Genomic DNA, 19858 nt, shown 5'->3' with positions numbered 1-19858 from the left:
GTCCGCCCCGGATGATACTTTGAACCTTTTTGAACTTTCGCAGTTAATTCTAAAATACAGTCTCGAGAACTCATTTCCAAATATTGTAATACTACTGTGAATTTTCCTCACAATTGCTGTAAGTATTGCTAGTTGTGAGAGGAGTTTTTCTAAATCAAATTAAGAATTACCTACATTACTATGAAATAGACTTCGCTGATGTCATCGACGATTTTGCTAACAGTAAAGGAAGAAAAATAACATTTTAGAATGTTGAAATTAAAGTTTTACTTCAAAAATAAACATAGTGTTTTAATTTATTTCCTATACGTCATTTTGACTTTTTGTAGTATTTTTGATGTGTAGAGAGGGGCGACAAATTCAGGGCAGCAAAAGCTCTAGCTACACCACTGCTCTGACTTTTGATGTGCTCTCAAACAAGACTGTTGACTTAAAAGATAAAAAAAATATTATTGTTAAAACTTTGTGTGTGTGTGTCTTATACTCCAATGAGTTTTTTTTTTCAAAAATTCAACATGAAAAATGTGATGTATGCAATACAATGGTGTGTCTTATAAGGCAAAAAAAAATGATACTTCAAATAACAGTCTGTTTTTAATATGATGACAGCTATATTTATGTAATGTATAGTGTATTTCTCTGATGTTTTCCCATTCTATGTTTATGCATCAAATTAAGTCTTCTAGGAAGATGAAACTAATCATGCTATTCACAGAATGAGTATAATGTTATAGTCTATTTTTTTCTCCTTCAGCTTTTAAAATCATAATACTTCCAAATATATATATATATGTATGTATGTATGTATGTATGTATGTGTATATTTATATATATCTACTGTTTATCTAATCATCAAAACAGTGACTCTTCAATTAACCAAGCTATTGCATGCCAACAGACTTCTCAGTAGAGCACCACGTAATAGTACTTCAATTATCAAAACCTGCCCTTCTGATAATTGAAGGGTTAAAAAACTGGTATATTACTGTTTGTATATATATATATATATATATATTTTTTTTTTTTTTTTTTTTTTTCAGAATTCATTTTTACTCGGTTGGAATATTATGAAAAAGCTTTAATGACTGATACCGAGAGATAAAAAGATGACATGATATATTTGAAAAGATACTACTAGTTTACTAGTTTCATTGAATTGATCAACATCTTCAGGTATCACAATCAAAGAAGTATATAAAGAATTACAGAGACTTAAAACTGTAATAACAGAATATGTACAAAAAGACAGTAGCATGTTTGAAAACACGTTTGGAAATCAAGCTCGCATTTTGTTTTCAAGCACGCTACTGTCTTTTTGCACTTGTTCTGTTATTACAATTTTAAGTCTCTGTAATTCTTTATATACGTCTTTGATTGTGATACCTGAAGATGTTGATCAATTCAACAAAACTAGTAAACTAGTAGTATCTTTTCAAATATATTTTGTCATCTTTTTATCTCTCGGTATCAGTCATTATAGCTTTTTCATATATATGTGTGTGTGTGTATTGAAACTGTTCTATTATTAGATATTTCTTCAATGGTAAGACTTTTTTTTTTTTTTTTTTAGAAAACTTCAACTGGTTGTAAAGAATGAGTACAGAACTGTAAATAGTTATAATGTAATTGCAACTCTGAAAGGTGGAATAGAACCAGGTAAATATGCCAAAATGAATAAATGAACTAATAATACATGCTGACTTAAAAACAATAAAAAGCAAATTTTTTATTAAGAATAAAATATGAAAAATTTTCTTTAATAATATAGCATCTGTTATTTTATATAAAGCTGATAAGCGTTTACTAAAATAAAGAGCCAAAAAAAAGTCTTCAATTCGGCTGTGCAAAATTATATAGATTAAGTGGATATTAAATCCAACATTATTTCAAAGTTTCATACAGAAACTATAAAAGTTTCGTGTGAAAATTGACCAGAGAGCTTGCTGGAATACTCTCGCTGCCATACTACGAGTTGCCCTAGCCCAACCTAATAGGAAGCATGCACACTCAAAGTGCCTGTATGTTTGCCTCCTGTTAGTCCATTTTGATAAGGTTTCACTGGTCAGAGACACTGTATAAGTAAAGGCCTCTCTAAAAATTAGGCACTCTCCCAGACCACTCCCTACAATTGACCGAAAGATCATCCAACTCAACGTTGGTTTCACTCAGTGGCAGGCTCACCCTACCACTGAGCAGAACCGCTCATATTCCAGGGAAAAGCATCCATTGATGAGGCCCCACTTGTGCCATGCCGGAAAGCACTTTCCCCGGAGACTCAAATCACGCTCTCAAGGCAAACCCCCCCTGAAATCTAAGCCCCCTCCCACTCACTGCGAGCAAAATTCCAGAAGAAACCTAAGGGAGTAAAAACTCTCAATACTAACAAACTCGAAGCATCAGAGAGGTGTAATTTCTGTAAGTGAACTCTTGGTCAGTGCATAAAGTATTTACTAAAAATAAAGAGCCAAAAAAGGCTTCAATTCGGCGATGCAAAATTATATGGATTAAGTGAATATTAAATCCAACATCACTTCAAAACCAAATAAAACTAAAGTTTCATACAGAAACTATAAACGTTTTGTGTGAAAATTGACCAAAGAGTTTGAGGAATACACTCGCTGCCATAGGGTTGGCTAGGGCAACTTGCAGTATGGCAGCGAGTGTATTTCTGCAGGCTCTCTGGTCAATTTTCACACAAAACTTTTATAGTTTCTGTATTTGGCTTTGAAATGATGTTGGATTTAATATCCACTTAATCTATGTAGCTTATAAACGGTTTTTATACTGGAATTATTTTTTTAATTTCTTTACAGTGTATTTATTATTATTATTATTAACATCTGTCATCCATGGAGTCAAAGGACTCATTATGGGAGGTTCATGCTCTCTCTTGAAAAAAAAATGATCGAGCTGTGTCTTAAACCCATTCATAGTTTCCATAAGCTCAGGAAATGCATTCCACTTTCTAATCACTCTCCATGAAAAGAAGCTGCTTTCCCCCCCTGCTCACCCCCATTATGCAGATTCTAGAGATGGCCTCTTGTTCTCCCCTTTTCTCCCTCTATTATATGATAAAGTTCCTCCAGAATATGATAACAACTCCTCACTGACTTATAGAATTCAATCATCTTGTGAAAAGACTCTGCAAATTGTGCTCCCTTAATTTCTCTTCATATGTGACATTTCATAGACCTGACTGACTTTCTCTGGACCCTCTCTAATACATCTTCATTTTCCCTGAAAACACATATGTGCACCAAATCTGTGCACAATATTGCATATGTGACTTCATGAAAGCCTTATACAAGGGAACCATAACCTCTTTGCTTCTGCATGTCAGTGTCCTCCTCATTATTGCCATAATCCGTTGGGTTGTTCTACAATTTTACCAATCTGACACATCAAACTTCAAGTGTGTTCACTATCACTTCCAGATCTGTCATCTCCTCCATCTCCTTCAAATTTGTCCATTAATTGTATATTCTGCATCCCAACCTTGATTACCAAATTTCAAGACCTTGCACTTTGCAACATGAAACTGAAAGCTCCACTTATTTGCCCACTCACATAGTCTTTTCAGATCCTTCTACAAGGACTCAACATTTGCTCTACTTGTCATAGCTCTTCCCAACTTTGCATCATCAGTTAAACACCTTCTCATCTCCAGATAAGCCAGTCTGAACATCATTAATGTACAAGTTAAATAATAATGGTCACAAAGCAAATCCCTGTTTTGTGACCTTCCTCTTTTGGGATACCACACGTACATACCTAACTGACAGCCAATCAGCTATCCAACTAACTACTTTATTATCTAATCCCATCTGTTTATTTAGTTACTAGCTTGTTTTAATAGCCTTTGACATACTGTCAAACGCTATTGAAAAATCCAAGTATAACATTATATGTGCATCTTCTTTATTGAGTGAATTTGTCACCTTGTTATAACATGTAAGCAGATTGTGCTAAAGCATCAATAACAAACCCATCATCATCATCACGAACCATGGACTCACTGCCCATTGGTGTCTGATGCATCCTTCACTATCTTCTTCCACCTTTGTTTGTCCAGTGCACAGTGTCGCAGTTTCTATACATCCATTCTACACCAGTCCTTTATGCTGTCTATCCATTCTTTGTATGGTCTATCTCTTCTTTACACCATCCATAATACCAAACATGAATGTCTCCAATCCTCACTCATTCTGCAGATGTGTCCAAATAATTGCAGCTTCCATTTTAGAATCTTCTGCATTAGATTCTACTTTGGTTGTATCTTCCGATAGAGCTCTTCATTTGTGATTTTCTTTACCCATCCTGTTCTTAGAATCTTCCTGTAACTAGTTCTTTCAAATCCCACAATTCTAACAAACCCATGCCGACCATCATAAAGGATATTGTTATTATCAAACAATTTCTGAATCCCAGTTCTCATCAATTTCTCTAACACCTTAACTCCAAGTGCACAGATAGGCCTATAATTTGTAGCCTCATACTTATTCTCCTTTGTGAAGTGAAACAACTTTTCTCACCTTATATTCCTTTGACTTGAATTGTTGCAACACTGATGTTAATTCCCTAGAGCATTCCTTCAAGACATGCCGTGATATACTCTCAAGTCCTACTGTCATGTTAACACTAAGTTTACTTTAATTCCTCATATACTTCCTGCTCAGTCATCATCAATTCTTCCTCCACTATACCCACTACTACACTGCAACTTTTCATGATATTGTGCCATTGAGGATGGAATGCACTGATAAACTACTCATTGAATACTTCAACTATATTCTCTGTCTGTTACCAATGTGCCAGTGTTATCAACTAGCATCATTCTTCCATAGCCATTTTTCTTCTGCTTGCTGCATATCAGTAGAAATCACTAGGAGTTTTCTTAGCTTGATTGGCTAATTTCTTCTCATACTGCACTTTTGCCACCTTTACTAACCAGTCGCCTTCCTGTCCTGCTCTTTGTATTCTCCATGCAACTGATTATTACCAACATTCATCTTGTGCTGCCTCCACAATGCCTTCTTCTTCCAGGTTTCATGCTTAATCTCTTCATTCATCCATTTTACTCCTATCTTATTTAGCCTTTCCACTTTTGGAATATACTCAAATATTGATGCTGTTAAATAGCTCTTTATCAGTGCCCAAGCAGCACTTGTCTCCTTTCTGCACGATAGCTTCCCCAATTGTCATTGTCTTCGGAGCTTTTCATAATCACTAGCCTTGCAATTCTACATATATCCTTTCTTCAAAGACGTTTTCATATGACTACAACCTAGGTGATCACTCTTATCAACCAGGGGAAGATTAGACACTCCATTAACAATCACATCATCTGATCATATAACCAGATCTACCATATAACTACCATATACCATATAACTCTGATCATATAACCATATAACCGAGACTGATTCCCTTAAGACCTCAAGAAATTTATTCTTCTTATTCCCTAATGCTATATCTTTATTCCAATTAATATTGCTATAATTGAAATCACCCATAATGATCATCCTTTGCTTGCTTACTAAGCAAAGTTATTTATATATTTCTTGGTAACCATCTTCCACATTCACTGACCTATAGCAATATGCTACCAAATATCTCGTTCTATCAACCTCCACTTGATACCATACTGCTTCAAAACCACTTCCACTTTTTTCCCCTTGTATCTCAGCCTTGTACAGGCATAATTCCTTGTTATCATCAGCAACACTAACCCTCCCTTCTTGCCCTTCCAATTCTCACAAAAAGCATCATACCCCTTCCATTTTTATTCCCATCAAGGTATCATTCTCATTCAACCATGTTTCACTTATTCCAACTATTTTCAGACAAATAAACTCGATTTAATAATTTCATCTCTGTTATATCTGACTCCTAGCATTTATAAATAAGCATAACAATTCATTAATGATCTATGATTTACAGACAAAAATTACTAGTTGTGGTGGTGTTGGAGGTGGGCGGTAGATGGTGTTGATTCGTAGTAGAGGTAAGGTGTAGAGACAGTTGAAGATGTCCTCCCGCAATGAGTCTTCGGACTCCTTGGAGGTATCAGGAATAATAATAATAATAATAATAATAACCAGTCTTGACCATGCTGCTCCTCATCTGTGACCACTTCATACTTGTTGCTTTCTGCTCACCACCACCCTTTGTTCTATATACCACCCTCAGACTCAACTACCAACTCCCCATGTATTCCAGGATGTTCAATTCCTATGCTAACCATCCCTATACATGCATTGATTACTACTTTCAGAATTCACCCTCCTTTACACTGTGGCTCCCTGACCCATCTGACCCATAGTGTTTCCCTGTTCAGCTTGCATTCCCATTCTCTTCTCATCTCACTTAGTCATTCCCCCTGTTCATTTTGATCATCTCTGACTTGTTCACATCACTGATCACACTTTCTCCCAGCAGCAGCAGCAGCCTTTCTGTAATAACTCACTCTAAAAACCATTCAAATGCAGTCCGTCTCTTATACAGTTCCATTCATCCTTCAAACTCATTCCACACATTCAAAAACTCATTTCTCTTCATACATTTCTGCTAGCATTCCATTCAAGATCTTTGCTTTCCAGTGGAACTCATCATTGTCATGCCTGGGCAACACACAAACTACTCTTCCTACCAAACTGTTGTCTTTCACTCTACTCAACAATCTCCTGATATTCATCCTCACAATCTTCCTATGCTTGACCAAATCATTTGTTCCAATCACAACCATTAACCCCTTTGTATTCTTACTTCTCATATCTAGTTCCTCAATCACCCTCTTCATGCTTCCTCTTGGAAAACTGACTTTGTGCATCCACTCTTCCACCATATCTTTTATGATAGAATCTCCATATAGTGCCACTTTTGATTCATTTGCTACTTTTATCTCTCATTGTATTCTTTCTCTTTCTCTCTTTTGTTCATATCCACCAAATGTCTAATTTCATTCTGTACACACCTTATCTCATCTCTCATCTTAATCATTCATTCTTCATTTCTTGCATTCCAGCAATCCTTCCTGCTCTGTCATTCAGGCTTTCTTCCATTCTCACAGTCATGCCTGCTCTTGCACCATCAGCCTGGCTCACTTCTGCCTCCACATTTTTGCCCACTTTTTCCTTTTTTAATCAGTTTTATTTTCACTATCACATTCTCTGCACTTATATTCTCATGCTCAGTCTTCTGGCTATTGTTTTACATCCATAACTGCCTTTTGCCTTTCATCTGGTAATCACTTCCTTTTCACAACTTTCATTCAAATCTCTTGTCCCTTAATATATCACCCTTTCTCCAGACTCTCCCTCTCTCACTTGTTTTGTTTAATCTCTCAACAAACACATTTTCCCACACATACATATTACACTCCTGATGATGAACCATCTTAGTGAAATCCACACTGCTCAACATACTTGATTTTCATCACCATTTTTTGTCTTGAACTGTTAAAAATTGTAAATATATCAAGTGCTGATAATCTTAGCATGACTATACAGAATTTATTGATAACTTACTTCCTAAAAAAATCCAAAAGTGGTCTTAATCAAGTTTGCTATATAACAGTTCTTCTTTTCCCTATTACGTATTAGGCCTACTGGCCTGTTACAGAGCTGACTTGAGCTCTTCTAAGTTGTACCCGTCCCAAGGAAAGGTGACTAGCCCTATGCCTCCCGGTATATCCTATCCCACAATATCCTATATTGTGGGAAGAAAAACCCCAGATAAACTGGGGAGAAAAACCCTGCTGTCCACGCCCAAGACCTGCTAACTTGGCTATATCTGAGAAAGATCCTTAAGCTCCTCACGTCAGGTACGGGAGAACCCAGGACACTCCTTTCCTAGGCATATCATTGCAAAGCGCATAGCCTCTAGGCTAACTGCATGGATTATATAACAGTTATATGAAGGTATCATCTTGTGATTTTTTTTTTTTTGTTCCATAAGTAGAACAAAACAACAAATCCAAATTAATGATGATGACTTTCATATGACTGTTATATAGCAAACATAGTCTTACATCGCACTTAAGTTTGACACTCATTGCAAGTCTTGTGATTGGAAAAAAAAAAAATAATAATAGCAGTCAATAAATAGGATGCACCTATAAACTATATTGCTTATGTATCATAGAGATGTAGAATGACTGAACAAATTATGTTATTATTATTATTATTATTATTACTGCATAGTATCTTCATGGAATTCCAGAACTCTTTGTGGGATGCCACTCCAAACTACATTTGTCTGTGTTACATTGATTTACTGTGTTTAGCCACTCTATACTAATCTAGCTAAGAAATGAATGTTTATCTATTATTTGCATTTGCACTCTGGCTAATTTGCTTGGATATGAGAGCTGTTAACTCATCATAACAAGAACTGAACTGAAGTCTTCTTCATTCAGAGAATATTATTATTATTACATGACACTTCCAGGAAGTTCTAGGCCTTATCTTGGGAGGGCATACTATTCCACTACATACAACTCACTGTCTCCCCTATCCAATCCTCTAACTACATAACAACACTACTACCATCAACACACACACACACACACACACACACACACACACACACACACACACACACACACACACACACACACACACACACACACACACACACACACACACACACACACACACACACACACCATCTACTACCCACTACAAATAGTATTTTTTGTCTGTAAATTATGTTCTCATGACTGATTCGCCTATATGTGGGATTATAAACCGGAGTTTCTGGGAGGAAAAACCCTGCTACCTCTGTATGAGAGCAGTTACTTATCTTCAATTGATGAAAAACCCCATATAGAGATTTCTTTTGTCTTGACGAGAATCAAACTGAGGTCTTTTCCAATCAAAAAGCTCAACATCTCATTATTCTTTCAGTTGCACTACTGAGGCAATATGTGCTACATTGCTTCAGAAAATTTTATAAAATTATTTTAATTGAATTTATGTGACTCCTGCCCACAAAAGGTTGTAAACCTATAGTAAATCAGTATTGTGGGTGAGATGAGGATTTTTTATGAGAGCTATTTTTTATGTATTTTGTATGCTATATATATATATATATATATTTTTTTTTGTGGAACTTTTTAAAGCCACTTTATTCCTGTAGTAAGTGAGGAAAGCAACTTCATACAGGGCACTGAAATTCATTTCTCACTTAAAACATTCAGAAACAACCATGTCCAAGCATGATTTGGATCTGCATTCTATTGGTTGGAAAGCAGACAATAACCACTCAGCCAGCCAAGCCATCATATATCTTGGTTATGCAGATTTGATGGCCTAGATATCTGCCTGCAACCAAATATTCTTTTGATAAATAAACTGTGTTGAGGTGATGTGGGGAAGATCCAGAAGCAGGTAAACAAAGCAATATCAGGACATTTTAATACTGGTTGCAAGGGATGATCAGGGTAAGCTAAGCCACAGAGCTATGTTGGTAGGACATTACTAGTGATTTGGAATTATAGCTGAAGCAAGTAAGGCTATGAAGCCAGCATATTATTTTAATTGTAAGTATTCATCTGGCAGTTTGTCTGTTTTTTTTGTTTTTTTTTGTGGGGAGAATTAAAAACTTGAGTTTTCAGGAGAAGCACCACCTCCATATGAGACCAGGTAACTCACTTGCATTGCATCCCAGATGGGATTTGAATTCAGTTGTTTAAAACCAAAGGGCACTGTTGTTATTACTGACTGAGTAAATTATTTGATATGAAAAATGTTAACCAGCAGCTACTCAAAAGTTCAAAGAATCTTAAGAAGAGTAAGCATTTTTCTGCATATAGCAGTAGTGGAGAGTGGAGCAGAGATTCACCAGGTATTCTGCAAATTCATTCTCTCTCTCTCTCCCTATCTATCTATCTATCTATCTATCTTCATACCCAACATGTCAGAGACCTGACATGACCTTAATTACATTCCGTTTCCAAAAGCTCTTCTTCTGTTCATAAACCAAGTTACTGAATCTGAACAAAATATTCCATATATGACTGTGCCAGAGCACAGAGGAAAGTATGAGAGAGAAGGATAAGAAATTGGTTCAGCATGGTTTGGAGCTGGATAGCAAATGGATCTTGACTGGCAGTTGCCTGTGTGTTTATGGTTTTGAGTGAAATTGGAGAAATGATGTCACCTAATTTGGTAGAATAGTACCTGTGAAATACCTTGAAGAGCCAAGAGCACATCTGTGAGATAGTTACCAGAACAAGTCTAGAAGGGTCACCAATTAACAAAATTGTCATTTTCTGGTCAGAATCGAGCATTTTTAGAGAGTTGGTGCATCGTCCAATATATGAGAACGATATTCTAAGGTAGTGCTGATTTGGGATATATGCAGTATTAGGAGTTGTACAGGTGAGAAAATAATGTCTTGAGTGGTAGAGCACACCAAGTGTTTTGAATGCTGAGAAAGCTATGGATGAGATGTGTAAGTCAGTCCAGAATCTTAAATGGAGATCTGGGTACTATCAAAGGCAAGACTGCTCTTCATTAAGGCAACCTTACCAACTTCAGTGCATTTTGATGGTACTGAAGTTGGTAAAGTTATCCTTACACCACTAAAATATAGCAAGGAGATCAGTGTTCAATTTAAAGCACTGGTTATGGAAGATCTTGTAGCTTGAATAAATAGAGCAATAAATGAATATATATCAGCATAACTGTGGATAGAATTTGAGGTTAGTGATAGAAGTTCATTTGGATATTTTGGCATTGGTGGAGAAATCTGAAGGAAAGGAAGCTATCTACCAGGATGTGCAGCAAATGACCAGAGAGGAAATTGGCAATTCAGTTGCAAATGGTGGATGGTAGACCATATAATGATAATCAGGTACGTTTAGCATACAGGCCTATGTAACAAATGGCTATCATATGGTCTATGATGGTCTACCTTTCCAAAGCTTCACAGATGGATGTTATTGCTTGAGAGTGGCAGAATTCACATTGGTCATCACACTGATTACTGATGGAATTGATTGTTAACTTTTTTCATTATTTCTGATAGAACTGAGGTGAATGCATTGGGACTATAGTTGGATTTCTGGAAAATTTTGTCTCCTTGCTTTGGGCTTGATTGGATGTATGTTGGACATTGGTTGGTAAATGATGGGGGGGGGGGGTATGTCAATGCCCACCGTATCATTTGTCTATCATTTGTATCAGACACTTGTCTACAATTATTCCTAGGTTCTTTATCTCCTCCATTTCCTTTAATACATCTTCAGCTTCATTGTCGTTGTCATAATTTTCTGGTGCCTACCTTTGCTTTCTAAATTTCAAAACGTTAAATTTGTAACATTAAACTGGAAATCGCAATTATCTCCCAACAGTGAACCGTAAATCCCATTTATACAGACAGATTTCCATTGAAATTCTTCTGGAGAACCACATTAGTTAATAGCTTTTCCCACCTTTACATCATCTGTGCAAAGTTAAACCAGTTATTATTCTCTTCTGGGAAACAATGCTTTCTCATACATAATTTGCTGATAATACCAATCACACAGCCAATATCTCATCTGACATACTAAACAACTTAATGGAAATTAATTTCCAGGCATGCTTTAAGTAAGGTTGATTTAACTGGTCTCAGATAGAGGTGGAAGAGTTGCCCCACTGCAAACTAGTTTTTCTTCATAGAATACGTACAAACTGACTTTAGAACACATTGCTCATGCATTTGTTAAATTAGAAATTTGATCAATATTTTCTGATGGAGCTACAGAATATCGATCAAATTCTCTTATTTACAAAGACATCAAATATGCTCTTACCTGAAGTATGCTGAAGTTCTGCAGAGTACAGAATAAAATGGCATGAATAGGTGATGGCTAGGTTGGATTTCTCAGAATGAGACTTCTTTCTTTCATGGAAATAGAATAATAGTAATAATAATGATAACAATAAATGCTAACAAAAAATATTTATTCGTCTTGCATTTTTAAAAAAATATTTCAGATAGGTATGTACTTATTGGCAACCACAGAGATGCTTGGACATATGGCGCAGTGGATGCATCTTCTGGACTAGCTCATCTATTAGAGGTAACACGAGTTCTGGGACAACTTCACCAGGAAGGATGGACTCCAAGAAGAAGCTTAATTTTTGCTAGCTGGGGTGCTGAAGAATTTGGAGCATTTGGTTCTAATGAATTTGTAGAGGTCCATATCAATAACTATTTAATACAGACATTTTATAATACTGATTATGATATTTTTATTGGTTAAATCTTTAAAATGTTTATTACTATAATATTCATGACAAAAGTGAACACAAAATAATTTAAGAGCATATATACTTCTTTTGATTTGACTAAATAGCTTTGGTTTTATATAATGACAGAGTTTCATGTTAGATGTCAGAAGCATTAAGAATCTCTCCAGCACCCATCAGTTTTGAGTGAGATGAAAATAAAATTTGGAATACATTAAAGAAACAATACCAAAGTAAAAACTGCATGTTAATTTCATGTAAAAGTTAGCTTCCAATGATTTTCATTTGTATACAGCTTCAGAGTCCTAGTATCACATCTCTATTATGATTATTTCTTCATAAAAATGCTCTTCTGCTCATCACTAATAATGATTGACTTTGACCAAACCATCTCAACCTTGCCTGTATCTTCGCTCCTAAGTTCGTAACTTTCACTGTTTCCCCTCACATAGTCATTTCTCAGACAATCCTTTCTGGTCACACTGCACATCCACCTAAGCATTCTCATCTCTGCTACTTCCATCCTGCTGATATTATTTTTCCTCAGGGCCACAGTTTTTATCGCATACATCATAGCTGGCCTCACTACTGTCCTATAGATTTTGCCTTTCAGATTGATTGGCACCGTCTTATCGCATAACACTCCAGCCATCTCCCTCCAGTTCCTCCAACCCTCTTGTATCCTGCATCCCACTTCCTTCTCAGCTCCTCCATTTTCTTCCACTGTTGAACAAGTATCTAAAGTCCCTCGCCTTCCTGATGACATTTCCTTCCAGCTCTAGATTTGTCTCCTGGCTGCTGCCCACTGTGCAACACATATACTCTGTCTCTCTCTTCCAGTACTTTTCTCCATCTTTCCAGTTTAGTTCCTGCTTCTTCTCTTGAATCTGCACACAGCAAGATGTCATCTGCATACAACATTGTTTAAGGTGCATCTTCTCTCACATCCTCCGTCACCACCTCCATCACAATGTTAAACAGAAGCGAACTTAATGCTGACCCTTGATGCACACCAACTGTTACTTGAAAACTTTCTGTCTGTCACAGGTCCGACAGACAGAAAGGTGTCATCACATTTCTGTACATCTCCCGCACCAACCTGACATATTTCTCCGGAACCTTCTTCTCCCTCAGACACCTCCAGACTTCTTGCCTTGGCACTCTATTGTATGCTTTCTCCAGATCAATAAATGCCAGATGTAGCTCCCTTTGTTTCTCTCGAAACTTTTCCATCATCTGCCGTAACCCAAAGATAGCATCTGTTGTTGATCTACCAGGCATGAAGCCAAATTGTTCCTTTGCAATCTCCACCTCCTTCCTCAATCTTTCATCAAGAACCCTTTCTAGGATTTTCATTGTGTGGGACATCAACTTTATTCCTCTGTAATTTTTACAGTCTTGTGCATCCCCTTGATCCTTATAGATGGGGACAAGAGTACTCTCCCTCCATTCCTCGGGTATATTTTCCTGTTGGCAAACTTTCATGAAAAGGTCCCACAGCAGGTCAAATCCCTCTTCCCCCAGTGCCTTCCATGCCTCCACTGGAATCCTGTCAGGGCCCACGGATTTTCCATTCCTCATCCTCTTCATGGCCTCCATCACTTCCACTCTACTGATGTTCTGCACCATCCCCTCAGAAGGCTGCCCATCTTTTCTGTGAGTCCTTGCATTTTCCTCATTCAAAAGTTCATAAAGTTCATAGATATAAGTTCATAAAATGAGTTTTCAGTGACATTTTGTGTTTTATTACTTCATTGCTGTTAAAAATTCTTTAATTTGTGACTTAAAGCTTCTTAGTGATATTTTCTAACATGTGTTAAGACATTTTAATGATGCCCAATACAAACCCAGTTGGTTAAATATCAGAGACATCCATGCTAAATAGAATGTACAAGTAACATGCGACTAACAATATATAGCAGGCAACCAGCTATAAATAGGTGACAGATTCTTAGGTAGACAGTATCCATATTCAACTATGGGTGCCATCAGTAACTTCAAAAGGATTATCATCCTTTTGAAGTTACTGATGACACCTTAATATGCCATTCAGAGTATCTCAAAAACTTTTGTCCTGCTAGGATGGCATATTACAGTAACTCTAGTGTACCAGAATCACTGGTATGCTAGATGATACAATAAAGGCAGAACATCAAATCATTGTCAAGCATGTGACCATAAAAAACTGATTCATGCTGATTCAAAAGATAGAATAAGGATTGGCAGGATTTATAAAGTTGATAGGCATACTGGAATTTATTCGGGGACTGTGAATACATATTCAGATCTTGAATCAGATTGCACTTCACATCAAGCACTTTCTCAAGAGGTTGAAGTGACAATTGACAATACCATAACCTCTTGTTATCAAGCGAGTTAGGCACATTCTCTTTGATGGCATATTAAGGAAAGCAGTGTTTTAGCAATTGACTCATATTATGACAGATATACTGGAAAACAGAATGCTTACATAGTAGTAGTATATTTCAGTTTTGTAGTAGCTGTTGATTTAACTACCATGACAGGTTATATTTCAGTTGGGATGAAGAATTCTATAGAAGACTGGCTGCTTGAAAGGTACCAACACCACTACTAAGTTCTGTATGCCCAACAGAACTAGTAGAAAGTACTAGTACTACTATATCAGCAAAATATAAGTATGCTACTATATATGCATCTCCCTTGTTCAAGACATTTGTCATCTTGTTATAGTATGAAAGTAAGTTGGTAAAACATGCCCTTTAACAAACACACGATGACAACCCATTTCTGTATCCTAGTTCTTACCAATCCCTCCAGTATCTCAACCACAACTCTAGATATATAGATTGGCCTATAATTTGTAGCCACAGCCTTATCACCACCTTATGTAGTGGAACAATTTTACCTTCTTTCCACTTTCTTAGAACCTGTGCTATGATAAGGCTCTTATTAAACAGGCATGCCAATGCTACTAAAAATTTCCTGGAACATAACCTTAAGACATATGGTGATATGTTATCAAATCCTAGTGCCTTATTGATATCAAACTTATTTATTTCCCCATATACCTTCTGCTCACTCACATTTAAGTCATCCTTGCCTATGCTCTCTACACTTGAGTTTGTCATGATTTCACCTTGATGAGAATGAACCTCCCTTATAAATTGTTTACTGAATGCTTCAATGATGTCTTCTGCAGCACTTCATTCTATCATTTTCATCTGTTAACATCATCTTACCATAATTATTCTTCCTTATACTTGTCACATATCTGAAAAATGTTCTAGAGTTTTTCTTGGCCTGATGTGCTAATTTCTGCTCATGCTGTAGTTTTGCTGTTCTTACCAACTGAGTCACTTTCCTGGCCTGCTATCTATACTCCTAATTCAATTGATTGCTACTATTATTCATTTTGTGCTATTATTCATCTGACACTTACTTTATTCAGTCTTTTTTACCTTTGGAAAATATTTGCTCATTACTGTTAAATATTTTTGGTCAGTTCTCACACAGCATTTATCTGTCTCCGACTTAATATCTCATTCCATGCTTTTGCTCCAAGCTGTTTCCTAAGCTTTTTATAATCACCAGGCTTATAATTCCACATATATCCTTTCCTCACAGAAGTCTTCATATGGCAAGCCACACCCAGGTTATCATTTCATGATCACTCTTACTGGAGGAAAGTGTGAAACCTCACTCACAATCACATCTTCCGATGAAATGATCAGATCTAAAGCTCTCGATCCTTGCTTGTCCTCCTTTACATATTGCCTAAGATAGTTGTCTCGCAACAAATTTATTTTCCTTATCCCCAAATGCTATCTCTTCATTCCAACCTATACTGCCATAATTAAAATCACCCATAATAATCACCTTTCCGTTGTTCACTAACCAAAGTTGCTTATACATTTTTTCATCACCACTCTCCTAAATATTTCTCTCTGTCAATCAACCTCCACCTCACACCATACTGACTCAAAACCAGTGCCACTATTTACATCTCACATCTCCACTTTGTTTAGACATAATTTGCCTGCCATCATCAACAGAACCTCTCTCTCTCTCTCTTGTCCTTTCTATCCTCACAGAAAACATCATACACTCATTCCTGTTGATAGCTTGTTACCAATATCACAAAGATCATTTGTACTATTTTCCCCATCTCTGCAATATGCACCTGGAAATCAACTCCCTGTTCACTATCACTTCTAGAATCCTAGCTTCTGTACAATACAATACATAGTTTATGATCTCTTCAGTTCAGAGTGCATAACCTTACACCTGGCAACATTGAGCTGCTAATGTTTATCCTGTGCTCAGAGTGTCAGTCAATTCAAAGTCCTTGCATATGCTTCATTTAAAGTTGTTGTCCTAATAAAAAATATCAGCAGCAAACAACTGGATACCTCCCTTCAAATCATTACTAATATCATTAATACATAGATTAAACAGGAGTGGGGTTAGTAAACTACTGATCATGTGCATTCTATCCTAGACTCTGCTGAATCATATACGATGCCTGAATCATATGTGATGCCTGTCTGTTTGCTACCAGCTTCCTTTATATCTTTATTTGCTCAATTAGTTTTTAATGGCTCCTCACAAATGGTGATACATCATCATCATTATGATGATGTATCACCATTTGTGAGAAGGGCATCTTAAGAAAGAGCACACTAAGAAAGAGTAGTGTATCATTGATATAATGGAACATAGTATTAATATTCAAATGAATGAATGAACAGTTATAAATGGTCCACTCTGAAAATACTATTATTTTCTCTCTGTTTTCTTTGAAAACACTATGTCTGTTGCATTCTCCTCCCATGACTATATCATCCTCAGTCAGTCAAGTCTCAGTAATGTATAGAACTTTTGGCCAAACTGAGCTAACCAATACCAGAAACTACTCTCCCTTGTTCCCAATTCCAAATTCTGGTATTAGCATATGTAAATTGTACTACCATCCCACTTCATCCCCACAATACCCATTATAACTTATGTTGATTAGCTATTGAAGTTAAGAACTTGGCTATATTCAGCATTATGTGATCACCTTCCAATTTAACCACTTGGCCAACCAGGCCCCGTTGGCCGAGTAGTTAGCGTATCCACTCTCCAGCCAAAAGGTTGCAGGTTTGAATCCCACCGTGGGCATGGATGTTTGTGATTATCTGTGAAAGTACTAGTGGTGGTAGTCAGCGGTAGATGGCGTTGGTGTTAGATGATGAAGGTTGGTGGAGTAGTGAGACAAAGAGTTGTAGAGTAGATGCCCTCCCTCGATGAGTCTTTGGACTCCCTGGATGTGTCAAATAATAATAATAATAATAATTTGCTCGTTCCAAGGATGCCTGGCCCCACACTCACTGCATCTCCCCCCCCCCAAAAAAAAAATCCAGTTTTCCTGACTCTGCCTGCAGTTTCACTGAAAATTACTTTCCCTTGACAATCAAATGTCTAATTGACATTTAACTACCAATTGGGCCACGTTTTAAAGGAGTCGAAAAGGAAAAAATTCTTCTTCATAAAGGAAGTAATAAAAATATGATGTTAGTAACTGAAGAACTGATGGACTTGGATAATTTTATTATTATTATTATTATTATTATTATTTTGGGCGACTCCAGGAGTCCTTAGACTCATTAAGGGAGGCCCTAAACATCATGTCCACACAACTATGCGATTACATTCTCACAGTATCTATCATACCTTGTCTTGAACTCGTTCACCGTCATAGCACCCACAACAGACTCTGGCAGCTTATTCCACTCATTTACCACTCTAAAAGTAAAGAACCCAGCTCTAACACCCCTGCTAACCACACTCTTGCCCAGCTTCCTTAGGTGTCTCCTAGTTCTCCCACCACCAGTCCTGATCTCAAAAATATCCTCTGAATTAATCCTATAGAATCCCTTTAGCAATTTGAATGTCTCGATCATATCTCCCCTCCTCCGCCTATCAACTAGTTTCTAAATAAAATTTCCGTCGAGGCGGATTTGAACCACCGACCTATGGATATCAGTACTGTTACACATCTACAGTCCACCGCTCTGCCTAGATTAGTGCATTGGATTACAGATTGATTGTCTAATAGTCATCAATGAGTTGTGTATGGGGAGGGGGAATGAGGTTGGATAATAGATAAGTGTGTTGGATTGAAGACTGGATGTAGTATCAGTGAGTTACGTATGAGGATGCAATATCCCTGAAGAGGAAAGTCATTAGTGGTGTGTCCTAAGGGTCTGTTTTGGACCATTAATGTTTAGCATGTACATTATGGTTATTGGGGAAGGTTTCAATACGAATTTGCAGTTGTTTGCAGATAATGCAAGGTTAGGAAGAACTGTCAGGAGTAGAACAGATGTGGCTTTACATGAGAACTTGAATAGACTGTGTGAATGGACAATTGAGTGGGGTTACCAGTTAAATGTTGCAAGATGCGGTTTTAAAAATTAGGAAGCAGAAATGGGATGCAAAGTTATATAAGTTGTTAAGGGGGATATTTTACATGAAGTGAAGAGGATAAGGTATTTGGAGTAATGGCAGATAAGAAGCTAAAATTAACTCATATTGTGAAAATTGTGAGGACGTCACAATGGATGATAGGCATTGATGAAGAAGACATTGACAAAGTAAAGAGGTAATGGTTAACTTATACACTGCATGTCCAAACCATAAGGATGAACACTATTTATGAGGATTACAGCTGCAAATTCAAATGAATTGGCTTGTGGGAATTTGTATAACTGACAATTTCAAGTAGAAAGCCGATACACATTCAAATTTTATTTCGAACTGTGCACAAAGGGGGGTGACATAGTAGCACTCAACAGGATAAAAGGCAAAAGGCCTTTTATCCTGTTGAGTGCTACTGAACAGTATAAAAAACCCTAACTGAACTGTGTTTGAAAGAAGCTCTTTTTGTGAAGGAATAAAGTTGCAAACTTGGATGTTTGTAATGTCTCAGTCTAGACATCATCTAGATGATTTTACATGGGGAACAATTATTGGAAAGCTTCAAGAAGGCTGCAGAATTACTGATATTGCCAGAGTTTGAAATCTCACCTAGCATTATATCCAGGTTCTGGGAAACATTTCAAACCAGTGTGTTCCAGACATTTGCTAAGAGGTTGCCCTCACTCTACCATGGAGCATGAAGGCAGATTTTTGGTTACAACAACAAAATGTAATCAATGCACCACAGCAGGTCAACTTGCAAGTCGGCTCCATTCAAGCACAGGTATGCAGATATCTCAGCAAACTGTGGCATGACATCTGCAAAGAATAGGCCTATATGCCCGAAATCTGCATCCCTCTTATCCACAGCTCATCTTAGAACACGTTTTCAGTGGTATAGTATCCATAAAAATTGGACAAGACACCAATTGGCTAATGTATTCAATGTACTCTTTACAGATGAGAGTCATTTTAGTCTTTCCTCTGATTTTAGACATTACTTTATCTGGTGTGAAAGTTGAACAATAGTGCAACAAAATTCTTCAACATCATGTTTGATTGTTCTGTGGTACTGTAGACAGAAGAATTTATTTTTATGGATGACAATGCCGCACTACATTATACATGAGCAGTGGAGATTCTTCTGGAGACTGAGATGTTAAGAGAATTGATTACCC

At 36.8% G+C, this 19858-nt stretch overlaps 1 protein-coding gene across 1 annotated transcript in view; it reads left to right on the top strand.

The window, feature by feature from the left end:
• The window catches only part of LOC150102300 (uncharacterized), a 74722-nt gene that overhangs the window by 20904 nt on the left and 33960 nt on the right, over window positions 1–19858 (top strand). The window contains exons 2-3 of the mRNA XM_090399554.1: window positions 1571–1656; window positions 11985–12187. Coding sequence (XP_090255680.1) covers window positions 1571–1656; window positions 11985–12187 — 289 coding nt within the window. The remainder of the gene's footprint in view (window positions 1–1570; window positions 1657–11984; window positions 12188–19858) is intronic.

The sequence above is a fragment of the Typopeltis vanoorti genome, chromosome 10 (assembly GCF_054136105.1).
Source record: "Typopeltis vanoorti isolate ZY-2024b chromosome 10, IOZ_Tvanoo_1.0, whole genome shotgun sequence".
NCBI lineage: Eukaryota > Metazoa > Arthropoda > Arachnida > Uropygi > Thelyphonidae > Typopeltis > Typopeltis vanoorti.
Note: the sequence above shows the minus strand (reverse complement) of the source record. Positions and strands in the feature narration are given on the sequence as shown.